The sequence below is a fragment of the Paramisgurnus dabryanus genome, chromosome 2 (genome assembly GCF_030506205.2).
Source record: "Paramisgurnus dabryanus chromosome 2, PD_genome_1.1, whole genome shotgun sequence".
Lineage (NCBI taxonomy): Eukaryota > Metazoa > Chordata > Actinopteri > Cypriniformes > Cobitidae > Paramisgurnus > Paramisgurnus dabryanus.
The window spans coordinates 6,783,098-6,805,127 of record NC_133338.1 but is presented as its reverse complement, the minus strand read 5'-3'; the positions used below and the strand labels follow the sequence as shown (position 1 = coordinate 6,805,127).

The 22,030-nt window shown below is 38.0% G+C and overlaps 1 protein-coding gene across 1 annotated transcript in view; it reads left to right on the top strand.

The window, feature by feature from the left end:
• Positions 1 to 242: 242 nt before the first annotated feature.
• abhd17c (abhydrolase domain containing 17C, depalmitoylase) overlaps positions 243 to 22,030 on the top strand; it is a 59,706-nt gene continuing 37,918 nt past the window's right edge. The window contains exon 1 of the mRNA XM_065249446.2: positions 243 to 1,251. Within this exon, the coding sequence (XP_065105518.1) occupies positions 767 to 1,251 (485 nt within the window). The 5' untranslated portion in view covers positions 243 to 766. The remainder of the gene's footprint in view (positions 1,252 to 22,030) is intronic.

The following is a 22,030-nucleotide window of genomic DNA, read 5'->3' as shown; positions in this document are numbered from 1 at the left end:
ATATTTACGAAATACTCTTAATATATGAGAAAAAACACTGTAACTAATATTTAACAAATAATCACTAGCACAATATTAGTAATAATTTGTAAATTATAATGGGGTGGTATCCCGGACGGGGATTATCTTAAAACAGGACTAGGCTTAGTTTAAATAGGAAATATAACTAGTTTTAACAAACATGCCTTACTAAAAACTTGAGGCAAACCAAAGGTCACTGATTTATTTTAAGATATATCAGGGCAAGTTGTTATATATTACATTACATTACATTACATTGCATTGCATTATATTATATTATATTATATTATACTGATTTTGTATATTAGCTAGCTCCCAGAAAGGATGTTTCTCCAGGCGGTGTAAGGAAAAGCGTCCTGACGTCACTCTCAGACAGCTGGAGTCGGATATCCGCCATTACCGGAAGTTCCCATATTTGGTCATTCTTAGTAGGAGCAATGGCAGCTTACATTCTGTGTGGATGGCTAGCTTAACGTTAACTGTGGACCGTTAATGATCGCATTTTAAACATTTCATCCTATTATTGACGGGGCTCCGAGACGATTTGTCGGTGTATTGGAACGTGCAATTTTAAAATGTTTAAAACCAAATGTTAGTGACTGAAAAACTGCCACAAAACCGCAACCCCTTAGCACGGCTTTGCTAGCATCCTCGAGACGCCTCGCTTAATTGTCGCATTTGTTTTACTCGTGAACCCACAAACGACCGGAATCAACCGTTATCTTCTCACGGCCAATTGCCCTCCATGCCCGAGCAAGGCCCGAGAATGAACAGCTTTTCTCTCGGCGAGTTGTGCTGGCTCTTCTGCTGCCCGCCCTGTCCGAGTCGCATAGCGGCCAAACTAGCGTTTCTGCCGCCAGAGCCCACGTACTCCATCCACACGGACACGAGCGGTGCGTCCAGCCTGCACCTGACCGAGCGCGCCGACTGGCAGTACTCGCAGCGAGAGCTCGACGCCGTCGAGGTTCTCGTGACCAGAACCAGTCGCGGGAACCGGGTGGGCTGCATGTTTGTCCGATGTGCGCCCAATAGCCGCTACACGCTGCTGTTCTCCCACGGCAACGCCGTGGACCTGGGCCAGATGTGCAGCTTCTACATCGGCCTGGGATCCAGGATCAACTGCAACGTGTTCTCCTACGATTACTCGGGTTATGGGGTCAGTACCGGGAAACCGTCTGAGAAGAACCTATACGCTGATATTGAAGCGGCCTGGCAGGTGCTTAGGAACAAGTGAGTGTCTTTTGAACAGGTGCATCTGTATTTGTACTCGGGCATGTCCAACCCCACTTGTTGTTCATGTCATCCTCTTATAAAATCTGAATTGTTGTCCATCCCATCCTGTCTGTAAAATTGCACAAAAGCATTAATGTTTTTACATTATTTATTATTCTGTTGATAAATCATCACTTCAAAACCCGTGCAATGGATTGATGAGCTGGGTAATGATAGTTATAAAATAATTATTCGTTATCCAATAACGTTTATGGACCATGATGATTAGTTGATGTTGGGGGAGGGACATTATTATTTCACAATTTGAACTGCTCTGTTTGCAATATTTTGACCCATTTACAGACCGAATAAAACAGCTTTGAGGCATTTTGTATGTCTGTATAAATATGACAATTTTTAGAAACATGTTAGCATTGATTGATTGTTTCAGCTAACAGTGTAATGTGGCGTACACACCAAACGCGAATTCAATGATTTGCGCGGGCAGATTTTGCATACGAAGACGAAAATAGATGCAAACTTCTGCGGGGGATGCGAATGACACTTATTGGGCACCGTGATTTCTGCGTAAACACGCGCTTTTCGCCTCAAATGCATCTTCGTGCAAGTTGAAAATATTTAATTTGAGGGAAAAATTTGCATGACACGAAGTAAAATCCAGCAAGTAATCTAAATCGAGGGATAATGCTTCATACTCGCAAAACGTGAAGCATTGTGTTCCCCGCTCTAGATTTCAATTCTCGCTCTAGATTTCAATTCTCGCAGGATTTAACTTTGTGTTATGCAAATGTTGATTATGACTATTGAACATAACTATTTCAACTTGTGCAAAGACGCGTTTGAGGCGTATAGCATGTGTTTACGCAGCCATCACGCCACACCATTAGGGTCATTTGCATAGCTCTGCGTGGGTTTGCGTCTATTTGTGTCTTTGCATTGACTTTGTATGTCATCTACTCATGCAAATCGTTGAATTTACGTTTGGTGTGTACGCCCAATAACAGACAAGGCATCACTTGGCCCTGTTTATGGAGTGCCGCAGGATTGACATATTTTTGTAGGCCTACCTGGAAGTTAGCGGGATGCAGGTTCCCTCTCAAAAAAGCCCATTAATTTTTCCCATAGACTTTTTGGATTATTAAAGGTCCCGTTCTTTTTTGTGTTTTTGAAACTTTGATTGTGTTTACAGTGCGAAACATAATGTGTTCATGTTTCACCTGCAAAAAACACATTATTTTTCACACAATTTATTTATCTCTATACCGCTGTGTTCACGGTCCTAAAAATGGGCTTATGTCTTCCATGTTCTATGAAGTCCCTCCTTCAGAAATGCGTAATGATATCTGATTGTGTAGGTTGTTTAGTGTGTTGTGATTCAACAGCAGCTTAGCTTAGCAGTGCCGTTTGTGCTTAGCTAACAGCAACATTAACTCTTTCCCCGCCATTGACGAGATATCTCGTCAATTAAGAGAAAACGCTTCCCCGCCAATGACGAGATTTTCCGTCTTTCCGCAATACCGCTATTATCCACCAGGTGGTGGATACTTTTTAAAACCGGAAGTATTGCCCTATGGCAAGCTGCTGCATGTCCGTGTCTGTTTTAAAGATCGCTCTGAATATGATCTCTATGAAAAGTCCGTCATAAAAATGGAATTATCTATACTTTTTGCTCAAAATATGGTGTTTTTGCAAAAACCTACCCATATTCAAAAGCTGATTGCAAAAGAACCACTAAAGGTAGGATGAAACGTTTTTTTTGTTTGAAAGCAGAGGGTCTGTTCTTTCATTTGGTATATTGTATGTTTATATATTTAAAGAAGAACATTTTCTGGAAGGCATTAAACTTTGGTGAAAATCATGAAAAACGCTGGCGCTGGCTGGCAACTTTTTTTAAAAATGCTGGTGGTGAAAGAGTTAAAGGTGCTTTAAGTGAATTGACGCGTTTTAGACCATAAAACATTTTTTGTTACATACAGCAAACATCTCCTCACTATCTGCTTGCTGCCTGTCCGCTGATCAAACTGTAACTGACCGCCGCGGCAGCCGCTTTTGTATAAATTAAGCAGTCGGTCCGCCGGCTGCATGCTGGCGGCATCTCGCAACAAAGGAGAGTGACGTATTCAGCGGCAAAAGTTTCATCCCCGCCAGCGGGACGCACCTATAGCCGACAGCTTGGGGCTGGCGGCATATAGAAGCCATGCGGATATTTTTTGCTATCTGGGGAGGAGTTAGCTACACTCCGTCTGTTTGAAAACAATTCAAACGTCAACAAAAACTAACGTCTCGCAGATTCGCTTAGAACGCCTTTAAACACAAACTAAATTTTGAAAAATGGTATCAGAAAGAACGTGACCTTTTGATATAAAATAAGCTTTGCATTTAACAAAAGTTCACAGACTAAACACATTCACACTTACTGTAGGTACACTAGTGTTTAATGTCATAGCTGTTCTTGTTGTGTGTATTTTTAAATGGATGGAAATGAATGCAACTGTTTAATGCAAATTGGTAACATTTGAACCATAGCTGAGTTGAGGTTTTCATGGCTTTTTAAACAACCATCCTGTAGTTATGCAAATTGCACATCAAACAGCTCTAAACTCATTGGTTTTGAAGATTGCCATGGCCGCCAACTTTCTTTTTGAGTACACACTACCTAAACACGGTCAATCCAATTTAATTTCTGAATGTCTTGTCAGGTGCACTGTCGGCCAACATGACTGAAAACAAGTCATTAGGAAATTAGGTATTTATATTAGAGCTGTAAAGATACTCTCATGCTCCTTGGGTTTATAGCAAATATTTATTGCACCTTATTTTCACTCATTTTTTACTGGCAGTTGATATAAACCTATTGAAATGGACTTGTTGCCACCAGAATACTGCAATTAGGGATGCTTAACGATTAATCGCGATTAATCGTTAGCAGAATAAAAGTTTTTGTTTACATCATATATGTGTGTGAACTGTGTATAATAACTTTGTATAAATAAGTGTACACACATGCATGTATATGTTTAAGAAATGTTTACATGTGTTTATACATTTGTATATTTATGTATAATTTATATTATATATAAATATAAATACTTAATATATTATTATTTTTTTTCTTAAAACTATACATGAATGTGTTCATATATATATATATATATATATATATATATATATATATATATATATATATATATATATATATATATATATATATATTACACATATTAATTATACACAGTTTACACACATATGTGATGTAAACAAAAACTTTTATTCTGCTAACGATTAATCGCGATTAATTGTTTAGCATCCCTAACTGCAATACATTGGCAAAGCATTTATGCTTTGGTAATAAAGAGCAGATAGACTTCTGACTAAACTCCAAATTCGCTCAACATAATTCTTAAAAACTTGATGTGAAAAATTACAGCATTGCCTGAGGACTACGTAAAGTAAAAACAGCACAGCAAAAAATATATAATATTGGCATCTACAGTAGAAATCTGATACAGCACTTCTTTTTTTAAAATTGCTTACCATACAAGACTATGTTGTAGTTCCCACACAGTAATAAAAATGAAATATTAATTACTGGAAACTAGTGACCGACAGATACAGATTTTTTTTCAAACCGACTCCAAATATTTGGATGCTTATGTGCTCGATAACCAATATGCTGCACAGGTTTTTATTAGCTGTTATACTACTGTTTTTTTTTTACTACAACACTACTGATTCTCAACAAACCCTTATAATAATAACAATCACTCCCTATTTGCATACAATTTAATAAATAGGGGTCTGAAAGAGTGAAGAATAATGTTAATTTACTGAATGATATCACTGGAATAATAAATAGTCAGGAAAGTAACAAACAAAACAGCTTGTATATCATTGAATTTCTTAACTGGTATTGTATGTCAGAATAATTAATAAATAATGTTGTTGTTATAGTTTATGAAATGGCTGTTGACACAGCGTTGTTTATCTATGCTTTTACTCACTGATTACCTGTATCAAACTGCGGTGGGTTGCGGAGGTAATAAATAATTAAGTAATATCCACAGACATTTATTTGGATGTTTTTAGCAAAATAATGTACATCTAGTAAATGTGCAATATGAACTTGATTTTACAAGGCTATTAACTCTTTCCCCGCCATTGACGAGATATCTCGTCAATTAAGAGAAAACGCTTCCCCACCAATGACGAGATTTTCCGTCTTTCCGCAATACCGCTATTATCCACGCTATTACCGCAACTTTTTAAACCCGGAAGTATTGCCCTATGGCAAGCGGCTGCATGTCCGTGTCTGTTTTAAAGATCGCTCTGAATGGGATCTCTATGAAAAGTCCGTCACAAAATGGAATTATCTATTATTAACTTTTTTTTAAACGCTGGCGGTGAAAGAGTTAATAAGCATACATAAAAAGCATATAATTCAGCATTTTTCCCCCCACAAGCATTCGTTCAAGCATTATTTTTTAATTAATGTGCCCTCCATAATCTTTAATCAAAAACGCAAATCTCCTCCCCTTCTCAAAACGATCTCTCTTTGCTTCTGGTCATATGGTATGGCAGGTGGACGGAGTCTGGAAAAAGTTCAAGTTCATTTATTTATAGAGCACAATTTAACACAGTCACCTGACTTACTAAAGTGCTGTTCAAGATAAAAAACAGGTCAAATGGAATAAACTAAAGCAGATAAAAGTAAAGATTGCAGGCATAAGCAATCAGCATCATGACCCAACTTCAGAATCAATTATTGAGGGAATGTTTAACACTTGAGTCTTTCTCTTTACTGCAGGCTCATGCAAAGCATGCTGGGAACAGGAAAGCCTCCTCAACCAATCGTGTTGATTTAACTTTAAACTGAAGTAAATTTGCAATGCCAGAATCTTTCATGGCTTAACTGGTAGATTGAATGTCATAAACCTCATCACAACCAAATGTTTGCAATTATTAGCAGTGTTTGATAAAATAATTTGGAAGTTATAAATAACATTTTTGAGTTAGCTAAGTTTTTTGACTCTGTTTGGTGAACTTAAAGCAGTAAAATCGTTGAACATGCATCAAACTTTAAGTTGAATAAACTTTTTTCACTGGTTTGAGTACAGTTTACTCATTTTGAATGAGTACATTGCTCTGTTTGGGTTTACAGTGTGCCTATTAGGTAGGGATGCTCTGATCGTTCGGGCGCAGATCGGTATCGGTCAATCATGGTATTAAATAACTTGATCCTTACTCGCTAAGTTAGCTTATCTCATTAACCGATCTTTGTTAACTTGTCATCATAGGGCTCCTTAATTCGGCCACAATTGGAGACAATTTTTATGAAGTGTGAGAATTTTTTTTAACCCGTAAAACCTGCAGAATTTATTTTTTTCCTGCCATTACAGAGATATGTGTATTTTCTATGAGAACGCGCTTCCCATCAAACCGTGTATACAGCATTCATCATCTAGAAAAAAATTTAAAGGGGACAGAGAATGAAAAACCATTTTTACCTTGTCTTTGTTGAATAATGGTAGTCTACCCGCATTCACAAACATACAAAAAGTGCTAGACATGCTAAACATCTCAGTCTCATAGAAATTCCTCTTTTAGAAATGTCAGCCAGAAAACAGCCCAATCTGAAAAACTGATGCTTATGACATCACAGGCATCTCCCTGCCCCTCCACTTTAAAATAATTGGCTACATTTTTTGAGTGGCAGCAAAGTCAGCCAATTATTATCGAGATTGCAAGTTAAGCCAGTAGGGGGAGCCAAATAGGTGCAAAACCACTTGTTTAAAATCCCCCACCCTAATAGAGCTATCTGAGAGAGGTTTTTAGGAAGCTTCTAAGGCATTACAGACCCAAACAAAAACATTTTTGTCTACATGACACATCACAGAACAAGGCTAAATACTCCGTTCAATCATTCTATGTCACCTTTAACAGTTACAGTCATCAAAGAGCTTGCGTATTAGCTTGAAGAATCAGTATCGGGCATTGGTATCAGCTGATCATTATCCTCCTGAGATTTGGTTTGTATTTTTTTTCAGATTTCTACCAGCTATTTTGGGGTTAGGAAGAACCAATAAATATAAAAACAAATATTTTTCTGAGAACATGAAGCAGTGTATTTTTCCATGTTTGTGTACAACATGTTCCAGTTACACAGAATTAAGTATTATGGTGCAAACAACAAAAAAATATGTCCACATATGTGGACCTCCAGGTCTTAGGAGGTTAAGGGTGTGTTGGATCACCAAACTCACGGTTCGGATCACATTAAGGTTTTTGAGGCACGGATCCAATAATTTTTTGGATCAGCAAAAAAAAATGGGGTGGGGAAAAATCTAATAACAAATAAAGAAATTACAAACATTTATATAAAAAAATGAAGTTGCACATTTAAGAAAGGTCTAAAATTATCATTAGTTACAGAAATGGAATAATTTAATAACACTCTCTTTATTTTTATAAATATAATTTTTTAGAGCTACAGCAGTGATTTTCTCTTTGTCTTGGGTTGTTTGATTAACTTTATTGACACAGACTTAAGTAGGTTAATTAAGGTTACTGTCTTTCTAAGATAAGCAAGATAAGACCTGTTTTTTGCCTCTTATCTACACATACACACTGAAGGCATAAACAAATGTTTTTATTAGAAAAAATACTGTGGAGATCATTTTGTTTGTATGTGCCCTGTCATAAAGATTTTTTGTTCGCTAGTTTTTGTAATACTCGTCTCTACACACACACACACACACACACACACACACACACACACACGCGCGCACACACACGCACACACACACACGCACACACACACACGCACACACACACACACAGATGGAGGGCGAATTCCAAAACTGCGCAGCATAAACGGTTGCCCCACTGTTTGACCGAATAAACAGTGTGCTTAGAAGTTTGTTATTCAGCAATTTGTTTAATGTCATGTTTTTTGGTAGTACAAAGATCATAATTATTCTAAACAGTTTATCACGTATGACGGACATTTTAAATTCACTGGATTGTGAAATTAGTTTACATAGACGTGAAAGCATTGTAACCTTCTACATTGATTTATTAGGAAGTATGGAAACTTTAAATGCCTAAACATGGCCCGAGCGATATTTACTGTTTGTTTTATCAAAATGTAAACATTTTGTAAACGCTGGACACAAAGCTGAACCAAAAAAAAAAAAAAAAAACTCTGGCTCATCCTACACTGTAAAAAAATTCCGTAGAAATTACAATGTTATTGCAGCTGGGTTGCCGGTAATTTACCGTAGATTTACATTTATGTAATTTACTGGCAAGAATTTGTTCAAAGTTCAATCAATTTTAAATTTTAACAAGTATTTATCTTTACAGAATAAAACTATACAATAACAGCCTCATGCAAAGCATTCTGGGAACCAGAAGTCATCATCAACCTTTTTCTGTTTTTTGCTTCAGATTTAGTTTCCCAGAATGTTTTGCTTGATGCTGTTTTTTTAGTTTTACTCTATAAAGACAAAGACTTGTAAATGTTTAATGTTCATTTAACTTTGAACAAAATGTTGCCAGTTAAAAACATAAATTTGAATCTACGGTAAATTACCGGCAACCCAGCTGCAATTTCTACGGAATTTTTTTACAGTGTAGGGAACACAATTTATAAAATTAGGGTGCACTCACATTATCCAAACCGAGCTGTGCCTGAGCATGTTTGACCCCCAAAGCCTGGTTCGCTTGATAAGTAGTATGATTGCTCCGTACCATGCGTTTGGTTAATTGCGCCCTGGCCCTCTTGCAGAGGTGGGCTCGGGCGTAGTTGTCAGTTGCGTTACAGTCATTTAAATTGGTTTTTATTGGTCAAAACCTTCAGATGTGTGAGCAAGGTTACGTATAAGGTGCAAGGGATAGATTGCCTAAGCATTATGATGGTAAGAGTGTTGGGTATCAACAAAATAGAAGCCCCAAACTCAATGGGCTACAGTGTTGAGAGCGTACATGTACAAGTCAAATAAACAAGGCTGTTTTTCAAGGCTGTGCATTTGACCTTGCACGTATGTAAAAAAGTGTATGTACCCAGTACCACACACACAAACACACATTCTGTAATCACCACACCACCATGGTGAATTTGGTGCATTACCATTGTGCTGGTAAAATACTGCCACTGTTACAGCCCTTGTTGTATGTAACCTATAAATCCAAGGGTATAGTTGTCCTGATTGTTGCAGGTGGCTTCTTAGTTGCTTTTTCTTTTAATTTCATTAAACTAAAAGTTGACACACTGTCTCCTTTATTGATGTGGGTTTAACGTTTAGCATAAATTCTCTGAAGTTGAACTCCTATTTGCATTCAATGCAAAGGCAAAATCCTCTAAACTCATTTGAATAAACGAAAAGTCATTAAACTAAGAACACTGCTCACAGTACATTTTAATGCTAATCTGTTTTAAGTATTACCATATCGGCACCTGGCACCTGTTTGCAGCCAATTGCTTCATCCAATAATTGGCAGTTTTATCCGGGTTGTTAGACGCGGTTTCTTTGCTGAAGTAAGATAATGCACAAAGAATTTGACACTTTGCACTATTTACCTTCTCTGTGGTTCCTCTTAGGTCGTGCATAAAAGTATTTTTCTGTGCATGGAAGTTAGCGCATTAAAAACAATATTTAGAATTACCTGGATAGTCCAAAGAAAAATCTTTTATATCTGTCTTCAGTAAACCATCTGTAATGATTTTGTTGGGAGCATTTACATTTTTATTAAATATGTGGTTTGAGCAGTTCAAGAGAATTGAAGTCCTTTTATTCTTTATGTACTGTAGGGGATAGTAATAGCTGAAAGGTAGGAAGTCATTCTGCTTGTTGCTGTAGCCTGTGAAATGTGTGTTTATTTAGTCAGCAGCATTTTATTCTTACAAGCCTCTCCGGGCTGTATGCACCTGCCTGAAACGGTCCAGGTGTGTCGGGTGTTTGAAAAATATGGGGTTGTACACAAGTAATAAATTAGATTTACAGATTTAGCTGTCTTTGAACTTTACAGGCCCCATAAAATCAAAATTGGCCTTGTGTGGTTTGTGTCTTTTTAGCTTTTAAGGGAATCTGTATAGTTGTGTACTTTTCCAAGCTGACTGAAGTACCTTAGACAATTATAAACTATGCTTTTAACGTGCCCTTTCTCTTCTGGGAAAAATATTTGACTCATCCTCTTATAGTGCCCAAATGTACTACTTAAAAAAACCATCAAAGTCAAAAGTGCGCTTAAAGCCATCAAGGTCACTAGTTTGGCCTTTAACCTTTTTATAAGAGCTTTTAGGAAATAAGTTTTTAAATGGTTATGGGTAAAATGCCAATATTACTATAGTGCTGCCTATTTATCTTTTTGACCACATACATTATTTACGGTGCTTTAGTCAAAATGTTTAGTTTTAAATCTTGTTTGAATTTTTATATAACAAACTTTTGTTTAGCAACTAGTCCCTGATTTTCTTATTCTTCTAGTTTCAGTTAATGGTATGGGGGGACTGGGGGAGTATGTATATATGTAATACTTTTAACTCTTATTTTCAAAGCCTGAAAATCATCTTGTTATTTAGGTAGCTATTTACAGCCTCACTGTTTGCGCTTCTTGTAGCCTTTAGGCACTTGATCTGCTTCATTCAAGATGCTACCAGTTTATTGAATCATCAAGTAGCGAAGTGAGAAGGCGGCGATTAATTATGGCACCTTCACATCTGTTACCCGGTTTCTTCAGAATGTGGAGTTTTATAAGCAGAATGAACAAATTTGCTTTTAGTGTTTTAAATGTTGTCCTTGATATGAAAGGCACGACTTGTCGATCGAGCTTTTCCCGAAGCCATCCGCATATAAACAGTAATTTTCCCTATAATGATTCTATGTTGTTCATATTGAACCATTCAATCCATTCACAATGCCGTAAACTGAAAAATCAATTCTAGCTGTAAGGAATCACAAAAATAGCTTCTTAGCTAAGATGGTTTATTTTCAGAGTCAAAATCAGGTTTATTTCAACTACACATACTGATGTCAACATGCGCCAAAACACACCACCTGACTAAAAGTTTAATACCCTTAAGAGAAGTCGTCTTTGTACATAAAGTAACATCCTGCAGAATAATTTGTTTTTAACTTTGTTGAAGCAGTATTGGGAGGGTTATTTTTCCTTATTCCAGTTTTAGCACAAAGCCAAGTCTTTAAAGAAACTGTTTACTCAGTCTGCCGTGACCTGCACAAAGCCCAGACGTGAACTTTATTGAATACATTTAGCATGAAGTGCCAAGATGACTGTGAGCCACATCCCGTTTCCCAAAGTCAATGACTGACCTCGCCAATGCCCCCAAACTCATAATGTGCACTATGGGCTTTTTTATGCTAAACTTTCCAATTTATTATACATATTTCCTTCTCCACTTGCTTCTCTCCTCTTTAAATGTTGTTTCTCCTTCACTACCCCTTTTTTTGTCTTGCTTTAAATCCTGGTACTTGCAGAACTTCCTCTGTAATTACTACACTGTGTGCTGTAGACTCCTTAGATTGACTCTCTTTAACCTTCCTCAATGCTGACAGTTTTAGCCTGAAAATCATCTGCATGAATGATCACCAGTGCACTCTTTCAAACTTTGACAGGTTTTTACACTCTACTTGAACTTTGAGATATTTTGGACAACTTATCAATCAGTGTTTTTTTTAAATGTCTCTGTAAGCCTTCTGCTTTATTAGGTCAATATTATGAAGTTATATTATATCTATTACTCATGGGATCTATTAGGAGTCACCTCATGCTGTCTTTAGCTTACCAATGAAGCTATTTATATCTCCCTCATAAGCAGAAATATAAGAGCTCGATTTTTAGAATTAATTTTGAGTATTTTCAAGAAAATATGAGTGCTTGCATGATCACCACACGGATACAAGTGTTGTGGGTCTGTCTGTGTCTTGTGATGTTGAGGAAGTTTAAAACATTTTGCAAAGTGGTTCTATTGGTATTCTGGGTGGTAGCTTATATTTTATCTATTAATCAAATGAAAAAAATCTCTTCTCCATTTTCTCATACAATTGTAGTTGGTTTGCGTGACGATGCATCATGCTAATTTCACGCACAAATTGATTTTTTTACTTGCTCGGAAAACGCGGTAGAGGTGAGTGTTGTGCTTCTGCGCCTAATTCGGGTCCTTGGCATTGCCCCTTCCAGTTCGTGTTTGCATTGCCTTTGTATTTAATGCACCCAAATATTTTGGTGTGTACATAGCATAAGAGTTGTTTGTCATCAGCTGTGTCTCGCCTTTTGGCAAGCTCACACTACAGGTGTGGAAAACTACCTGAAACACAGTGTGCAACAATGTTTCTTCTCATCTGTCATCATCTTGTCATAAGCCCTATTTGGATGGGATTAGTTTTACAGGGGTAGATGGCATAATGTCATTTTACCACAGGACGTCTGTAATATTGATGGTCAATGGAGGGGTAAGTCGATTACCCAGTGCGTCACCTTGCTCGCCGTCACGTGCACATTACCTTGCTTCCTGATATCACACTTGGAAACAACATGACACAGATGAGAAAAACTCGAAACACTGTTTAATTTCAGTTTGGGGAGAACGTCATTTTTAAAAACGGTTCTGTGCCTCTGAGTAGGGATCGACCGATATGGATTTTTTTTAGTGCCGATACAGATTATTTTTCATAAGCCTTAGCCGAGGACCGATACAGGCTGCCGATTTTCTTGAGCCGATATTTGGAGCCGATACTGCTTTTGCTCACTCAATTTACATCATAAAAATGACATCCAAGTCTCAAATTCAAAAAGTAACATTTATTGAAAGAGAGAGCGAGCGAGCGAGAGAGAGCTTTGTCCAGCTATGATCAGCTGTTAGGCCAAGCTTTTGATGTTGTCATGGAAAGATTGGTTGTTTTTAGTCACATGACCTGCAATCGCTTGCGGCTTCCAGCACTCTGTCTGTAAATAATGCCGGAAAAAAATCGCCGAACACAGCAGCCACATATCGGCTGATGCCGATACACATAAAACTCGCAAAATTTGGCCCGATATTTCAGCCGTTCGATATATCGGTCTATCACTACTTCTGAGAAGTGATTTAGTCTTTTCTTGAAGTCTGTGTCATGGTATTCAGGAACTGACCTGCCACAAACTTCTTGTTCTTCCTAGAAAGCAAGTAAATGCTGCTTTAAGCACTTTTTATATTTGAAAAAAACTTCAATATAATAGGAAATGATGAAATTTACATGTATATTTACAGCTGGTCTATTGCACTCACACTGACATTGTCTGTAATGATTACTGACATGGAGCATTCGGACGGGAGTAAAATCACTAAGAAGCTCTTTTAAAAAATCCTTTCTGAATAGTACTATAGATGCACACAAACTGCACAACGCTGACAAGGTGCACATACTTCAAAACACTCAATGGCTATGTTTACATGCACAAAATTTTGTCAATCCGATTGAATTTAATACGATTGAAGGTTACGACGATACAGTTTACATGCACCCTAAAGATTGCAATCTGATTAAAATGTTCGTTCACATGTACATTCTATAGAATCAACCGAACCGAACGTCTGCGCATAGCCAGGGTTGCCAGATTTGCGTAACAGAACCATCCCAAATAGACATTCAAAACTAGCCCAAAAGCATCCCAATGACTATTCACAGCCCAAATACCAATATCTAATGAATGCAATACTTTAATCTTTAACCTGCAGAAAAAAACAACAACTGGTGGAAACAGTTTAAATAGTAGCTCAAATCTAAACTCAAAAAAAAACAGAGGACTTGGCAACGCCTCGCTGCGGATAGCATCTCTCGTCGAGTTCATGCTTTATCTCTGGATTTGAGTCAAAACGGAGTTGGAGAAAGATGTTCTTTAGAAGTTTTCAGATATAGGTGATGAAAACACACTTTTTAAAAGACACAACGCTATTTTATTGCTTTAGCCTAATGTTTTAAAAGTACACATAAACGCGGCAGAATGTACTTCGCGTGAACCCAGTAACCTTACCTTAATAATGCATGATGCCACTGCCTTGCTATTGCGCGTTTCTGTGTTTCACGAGAATCATGTGATATAAGAGTTACATATAAGACTTGAACTTGAGCGCAAATGTTCTGTGCATGTGCACAATGTATTGACGAAAATACTACGATTTATGTGTTTACATGCGTACTTTTTCTCACAGATCGAAGTACACCACCCGCTTCAATACGATCCAAATTTGCAACCGATCGTCCTCAATCGTATTGATTAGGTGTTTACATGAAGGCTTTTCAATACGATTGAGCCATTAATACGATTTTATCTCACATAAATTCTCGCAAGAAATTACAATGATCAGGCCATGAATGGACAATCAATTTGCCCTTCAATTTGGTCGACCTTTCTCCATTTATAGACTCAAGTTTCATTGTCGTGGTTCCATGTTTGGACAAAATATAACTTCTGGTCTCTGTTTGTTTAATGGTCTGGCATGCTTTTATTTGAAGGAGTCAGATTTGAAGAATTTTTTTTGTATATTTAAGGATCATTTTTTTTTTGCTTTCCAAACACTAAAGAATCGATCAATACAAAGTAATTTCAATATTTTTTACTCTCTTGACTATCTTGTAAGTTACAGCAACTCATCACTAAAGTTTAATTATCTTAACTTATTTAACTTTTAATAAGTTCCAGCAACTCATTACTATTCAAGATAAAAAATTGAAATGACTGTAGTTTGCTGAAACTACATCAACCATGGCAGATGGCAAAGTGTTTGTGTTATTATTAATAGTGGTCATTACATTACAATTAAAATTACATAACAGGTGTTACAAAACGCAGATTTGTTAGGTGTAGCAGATACAATGTTTTACAGGCATGCACTTTCCGATCCGTCTCAGCTGCATAAAGTTGTATACACATTTAATTCTTGGGAGCAGCAGTGATTGTGAAGCTGGCTTTAACAACGTTAATAAATCAATATTTTATATTTAGTTGTACTTTCCTGTCTGTAATTCATCCCAACTCCGTTTCCTTGGAGACACTGCTTCCTTGTTTGCCACCTCCTAATGTCTTCGTACAGGGTAGGTAAGTGTGTGCTGTGTTTATCCTCCCTAGCCTGTTAATCTTATATCAGACAGACTTCACTTCTCCAGTTCTGATCCCCGTGAGGTCTGCTAGGGAACGGACAGCCGCTTTTAATCAGCGAGGGTTCACAGGTAGGATTCATGAGATGAGCTTTTGCCCAAGACTTGCATGCTCCGTGGCTCACACTTTCCCCATTTCAGATTAAGCTGCTTTTTCCTCCTCCTTTGTGCACTGGACATGGGGCTCATTGGTACAGCAAAGCAGTAAATTCAAAACGATGAGATAGGAGCAGTCTAGAGCCCTCGATTAAAAACTGCAGAAAGCTGACTCGAAGAATTGCAGTAGTATGATGGAAGATGCTAAGATTTCTGCCCAGCCACAGGAAGCAGGATGGATTGCCTGTCACTTTCACTTTGTTTTACAACAGCCCAGATAACAAAGGAGGGAGCCAGTTTGATCGACTCTTCGCTAAGGCCGTCATTTGTGTTTGGTCATTTTCATTCAACACGACAAAATGCATTAAGCAAAAAACACTTACGGCAATGCCAAGCTTTAAGATTAACAGAGTACTGCAGGTACAGAAAATAGAAAATGAGAATTAAACTTTATTGGAATGTGCTGTAAGTTTACTGCATGCGGGAGAGATTTCCATTTCGTAATGAACAAAATTGTGCTATTTTTTGAAATCACAGATTTATTTTTAACGGATGTTCTGTAAAGCGTGTTTCAGTGCATCGGTTTCTGAAGGGTTAACCAAAGGGTTAAGTTGAGATCAGGAAAGGATGCGAGTTGTCTTCCGCAGTGAGGCATGGACAAATTTTTAACTACTCGCAGATGATGACAAACTTGTCTACCGCCTGCGGTTTGTACGACAGACATGGCAGCCATAAAATCTTCTTCCTCTTCTCTGCTTTTCACACATACACAGTTTTTCCTCTTTTCCCACAATTAATCTCTCTCCTCTGATCCTTTTATACTTGTCTCTTTTTTGTTCTCTCTGCCAGTTCAGCAATTATGCATTTTTGTTCCCCGCTGCACCTGCAGGCTTGGGCAGGTGTCTTTCATATGCTGAAGTAAGAATGCACGCAAAACGCTCCCAAACACCCGAGGTCAGAAAAACGCTTTCGACTTGGTCTCAATTCAAGCGTCATACACAGATTTTTAAATGTGACTCACAGCCTTGTCACCATTCCTAACTGAACAGCTTTTAATAACTGAACCGCTTGACCATATGCTTATAATTGAAATTGGTTGTTTCACTTTGTAGATTTTGTTGTAAATGATCAAAAGGGGAATTTTCGTTTGTTCCTGTGGGCTTTTTTTGAAAATATGCTCCGTTTCCAGCTCCCCTAGAGTTAAACATTTGATTCCCTGAGCTGATTTTCTTGTCTGGCGTTAGCACTTTTAGCATAGCTTAGCACAATTCATAGAATCTGATTAGTCCATTAGCATTGCGTCTAAAATAACCTAGAGTTTTGATATTTTTCCTATTTAAAACTTGACTCTTCTGTAGTTACATCGTGTACTAAGACCGACGGAAAATTTAAAGTTGCGATTTTCTAGGCAGATATGGCTAGGAACTATACTCTCATTCTTGCGTAATAATCAAGGACTTTGCTAACGTAACATGGCTGCAGCAGGCACAATGATATTGCGCAGCAGCCAAAAATAGTCCCCTTAAGGGCGATTAATAGTCATAATCAAGGTCCTACGCCGTAGGCTATCCGTAGCCTGTGCGTAGCTCTGCGTAGCCTGACGCGCACCTCACAAAATTTTTAACAGCGCGTCAGATCTACGCGGACCGCAAGCGATGTGATTGGTCCACCAGAACCCCTCCCGTCAGGTAAAAAAAACTGCGTCATAGGTATTTCCGTTTGTGACGGTGAAAACAAAGATGAGCCAAGTTGAGGAGTGATTTAACTCAAACTGCATCAAAAGTCGCTGTTAATTTACTTCCATCATTGCTGGTCTTCTCAAATTATACACAACAAATTGCTGTTTCTTCTTCGTTTGTGGGTTAACTTGCTTAGCTTCTTCTTCTGTGACTTCTGCTGCTGCTACTGTGGTTACACGCGTGGTTACTGCCTACCAGCGGTCTGCGTGTGTGTTTTGCACGTTGACGCGGACGACGACGCAGAAGTATAAATGAAAATCGATGCGAACCTACGCCGTCACGGCTATGCCGTAGAACCTACGCACGACTATAAATCACCCTTTAGTATTTTTCAATAGCAGGGGACTATTTTTGGGCACTACATAATATCATTGCACCTTCTGCAGCCATGTTACGGCAGCAAAGTGTAATGCATAATGTGCTACATCATTAAACAATTAATTTATATGTATGCGTGAGGTGAAAATGCAAGTAAACGATTTATTTTCATCTAGGATAAAGCAATAAGGTAAAACGTTTCTCTAGTATTTATAGTATTATTTATACATCCGTGTAGTGACTCCATCATTGTGAGAAGTAATCATGTGAACCTGAACTAAGCTGGATGTTGGCAGGTCACTCTTAAATGCACAGGATGGTAGTTAAAGGATTTTAAAATGCTTTAGAAGCTGTAAATTAAACCCTACCAAAACATTTACACATGGAGTTTGTTTTTAAAGAGGCACGTGAGGTCAGAGGACATCCTCTTAAAACGGGCATTCCTTACAGACAGGTTACAGCGGAGTATGTCACTCATTTTTATCAGACCTCTTATTAAGAAGTGTTACATGGGTTAAAGGAGATCAGTTATTTAAGAAGTTAAATATAATTAGAAGTTAGCCATTTTTGGATATTTGTAATCATGTATAATAAGATCTTTGATGGTCACATAACAAACACAACATGTATTTTAGGGTGTTTTCCCACCTAGTTCGTTTGAGCCCTCCAAATGCTCTCAAAGCAGTTCAGGGTTTATATGTGAACAAACCAAGTGATCTCAGACCCCCCTAAAAAGACCAAAAGTGAAACGAACTCAGCCCACGTCTGGGGGTGGTCTGAGTACGGTTCGCTTTTGGGTTCTTTTGTGGTTTGATTTCTTTTTGAGATGTGAAATCAACGAGGTCCCGGTCGGTCCGCTTCACGTATCGGACATTGTATGAAAATAAACTGCTGCACAGAAAGCTGGGGTCTGAGTTCATATGAATTTGTGATGTGATCAAGAAAGGGTCTGAGATCACTTCAGTTTTGAAGAGGACCATAAAAAAATGAACTGTGTCCTCTTTTGAGTCCACTATATTGTGAAAGGACTAAGGTCACATTCGGCTAGTTCCTTTTCTGGTTCACTTTAAGTGAACTGGGTTTGGTTCTTTTCAAATGAACTATATGTGAAAACACCCTTATTCTGTACAACATATATAGTGGCTCAGTTCCAAAAAATAACGAGGTGCCTTGCTGTGCACTGTTTACATTGTAAGGTGGCATGATAACTGAACTGGAACATTGTAAATAACTGATTTAGATTGCTATACGGCACTGGTCTCCATGGCAAATGGTGCACCAGGTTGCCCGCACAGTCTCTGAGTTACCTGAGAAAGCACATTTCTATTCTAATATTTATTTATTTATTACATATTTTTTATATTTAGATTGATGGATATAGAATGCAATGCATTTTTTTTTTTTTGCTTATCTTGTTCACAAGCATGATCAATGCCAGTCTACATCTTATATTAACTAGGAACTATGCTTCTAACCACATGTAGGGCCCTATAATTTCGGAATCGCGGAATTGACAAATTAACACAGAATCTAGTATTAACGCGGAATTTCGCGGAATTTTACATATTTTGAATAAAATTATGTTTTTGTGTGGGAGATGAACGTATGTCTGAGACCGGGGGAAGTAAATCTGGGCGACACACCCCCTCCCGTCGTTTCAGACCCCCTCCAAAACACTGAAACCCTGGTGAAGCGGCTCTCCACGACTCTCTTCTGCTTTCGTCAGCGAAAAAATTAAGAAATTCGACGCTAAGCACTTAGTTCCGAGCAGTTCCCACATGACTCTTATGTGACCGGAGAACTGTCATTTTGTAAATTTTGTCAACATTCTGTTCAAGGTGAGCGCAAAGATACATGTACTCTCTCATCCACGTCTGTCTCACTGCACCTCTCTCACGTGCACGCGCTCTCGCATCTGTCCGAAGTCCGAACACAAATCCTCATGTATTTGTTCAGTTTTATGCATTTCAAGCGAGCTGAGGCAAACTAACTATCCCTCGCATTTAAAATATAATCATCTGCATCATGGCGCCGCTCTCTGTCTCTCTTTCGCTCGCACACGCCTGTCCTAAGTCAGAATACTATCCTGTGTATGTTTGTAAAGTTATATGCATTTCAAGCAATCGTGTATCAAATATGGATCGCGTTCCGCTGGACCGATGTGTTTAAGGCACTTTTGAAGGCACCACTGCTTTGACACCTTGTTGTAGCCTTCTGCAACAACACTAAACAATGCATTGAATTGAGTTGTGTGTGTGCGCGCACGCGTGTGTGTGTGTGTGCGTGTGTATGTGCCTGTTTTACAGTCATTAAGTAATCGTGTTATCCAGTTTTTCCCCAAATCATTTACATTTTAATCATTAACATTAAAGGCACACGCTTTTTATGACAAAAATAACAGTAAAGGGTAAAAAAACATAATTGCCAAAAATTAAAACGGAATCTGCAAAAATTAAAACGGAGAAAACGGAATTTGGGAAAAAATAAAACGGAATTTGGGAAAAAATAAAACTGATTTTATAGGGCCCTATACATGTAAAAAGTAGGGTGACCATACGTGCCATTCTTCCCGGACGCATCCCGTCCAGGATTTTGTGTTCGTCTTCCGGAAGTCGTATTTGTCGAACGCATACGTCATAGAGGATGATGATTATTATTATTACAGAAAAGCAACCGTTACATTTTAAGGTAAGAATGTAACTACGATTGTATATCTTATGTTTTTAACTGAATGGCGTATGCGATCAACAAATACGACTTCCGGAAGACGCACCGAAATCCTGGACGGGATGCGTCCGGGAAGAATGGCACGTATGGTCACCCTAGTGAAAAGCTGTCGTTCATCATGGTATTGCTTTCTCTGCAAAGAATACATGTGCTACTACCATAAAGTGTACCTGTATTTTCCCACATTTTAAGGCAGCAGCTTGATCGTAGTATCTATCTGACGTCTTACAATGCTAGATACATTGGCAGTTAAATCTGTGTTTTTTCCAAGTCATAAGCTCGCTTATAACTGTCTAACCAAAGCTTTAGGAGTTATGGAGAAGCCAGTCAAACGCCCCTAAATTTTAGCTTTGCTAAGGTTTTTTTTTTTGCAGTGCATGACTAGGGGGCAGTTAATGGAAGAATTTCAAGTTATTATCAGCAATTCCGGCTAATTAAAATTTCACCCAGAGCCAAGAACACTGAACCACATCTGCGTGGCATTCATATAAGTAAGAGGAAAAATGCTATGATGCGGAAGAATATATATGGAAGACCCTTTTAATCCTGTGCAGCTGCAAAGTCATGTTAAGAAGGATTTCAGCCGCAAATTAACGCCTACATTTTTTGGTGTTTTTTTTTTTTAACTTTGTAGATGCTTGTTTTGCACATTTTGTGAACTTTTGCCCTAGTCGTTTTCAGAACTTTCTACTTCTACGTGGTAAAAGAAAGGTCATAAGGTTGAGTATTTATTGCGTCGGTCAAGTGCAGAGAAGTTTGAAAAGTTCATTTGGCCTCCTGTTTGGCACATGCTTTCAGTTCGCTTTCAGTTCACTTTGTCAAACCCTATGTTTACCAGGAAAACAGCACAAAAAGGTATTTTTGGATGCTTATTTGAATTTTTGCTAATGTAACTTTCCCTACAAGTTTGTTATTTTAAGTGAAAAGTTGTTCAAAGATACAAACAAGTTTAATGACACATTTTTGCATAATTACCAGATGTTTGTTTTCAATTTTTGTTTTTTAGCTTTGAAGATCTTTGTTGATCTTAAAGGACTGGTTTCATGCATTGTTTATACAAACGATTATCTCGATTTGCCTGCTGCTGTACAGCTGTACTTAAAATTTGTTGTACTTAACTAATTGATTGGCTATTTGTCTGTTCTTCCAAAGTAAGATCTCAATCACGATCACAATTTTGCAATTTTATCACAATTTTTTTTTACATTTTGGTTTTTTAAAGACTCCAGACTAGTGGAAAAAGTCCGGAGCCCTGATTTTGCCATTACTGAGCCTTAAAACAGCCATATTAATGTCCCCATTTAAAAATGCAGTCCAACAAGGTAACAAAACATGCGCGGACAGTACATGTACAACAGCGCATGCACGAGAAAATATTGAGACACAGGGGTGCAAACTTGTCACCTTTCGGCGAAATTCGCCGTTTTTGATACAAAATAGGTCATTCTTGTGATTCGTCTAGATCCGATGAGTTTTTGAAAATGAGGGGTGAGGGGGGTCTGCGACATGGTAGCAGTAAATGAAATTATGAAAATCATGTCCAGCTATTGTGGTAACGATGTCAAATTACTAGCCAGTTTGGCTGGTTATGTTTTACAATTTATAGCCACCTCATTTGCTGCCGAAGTTTAAGCAGTCTGCAGATTGAGTGCACATACTTAACTCGTAGTATTTTCTCATTTGAGGTTACGCGCCCACGTCACGTTGCTGTGCGCAGGTCATAAAGCTTAACATTTGTTCACGCAC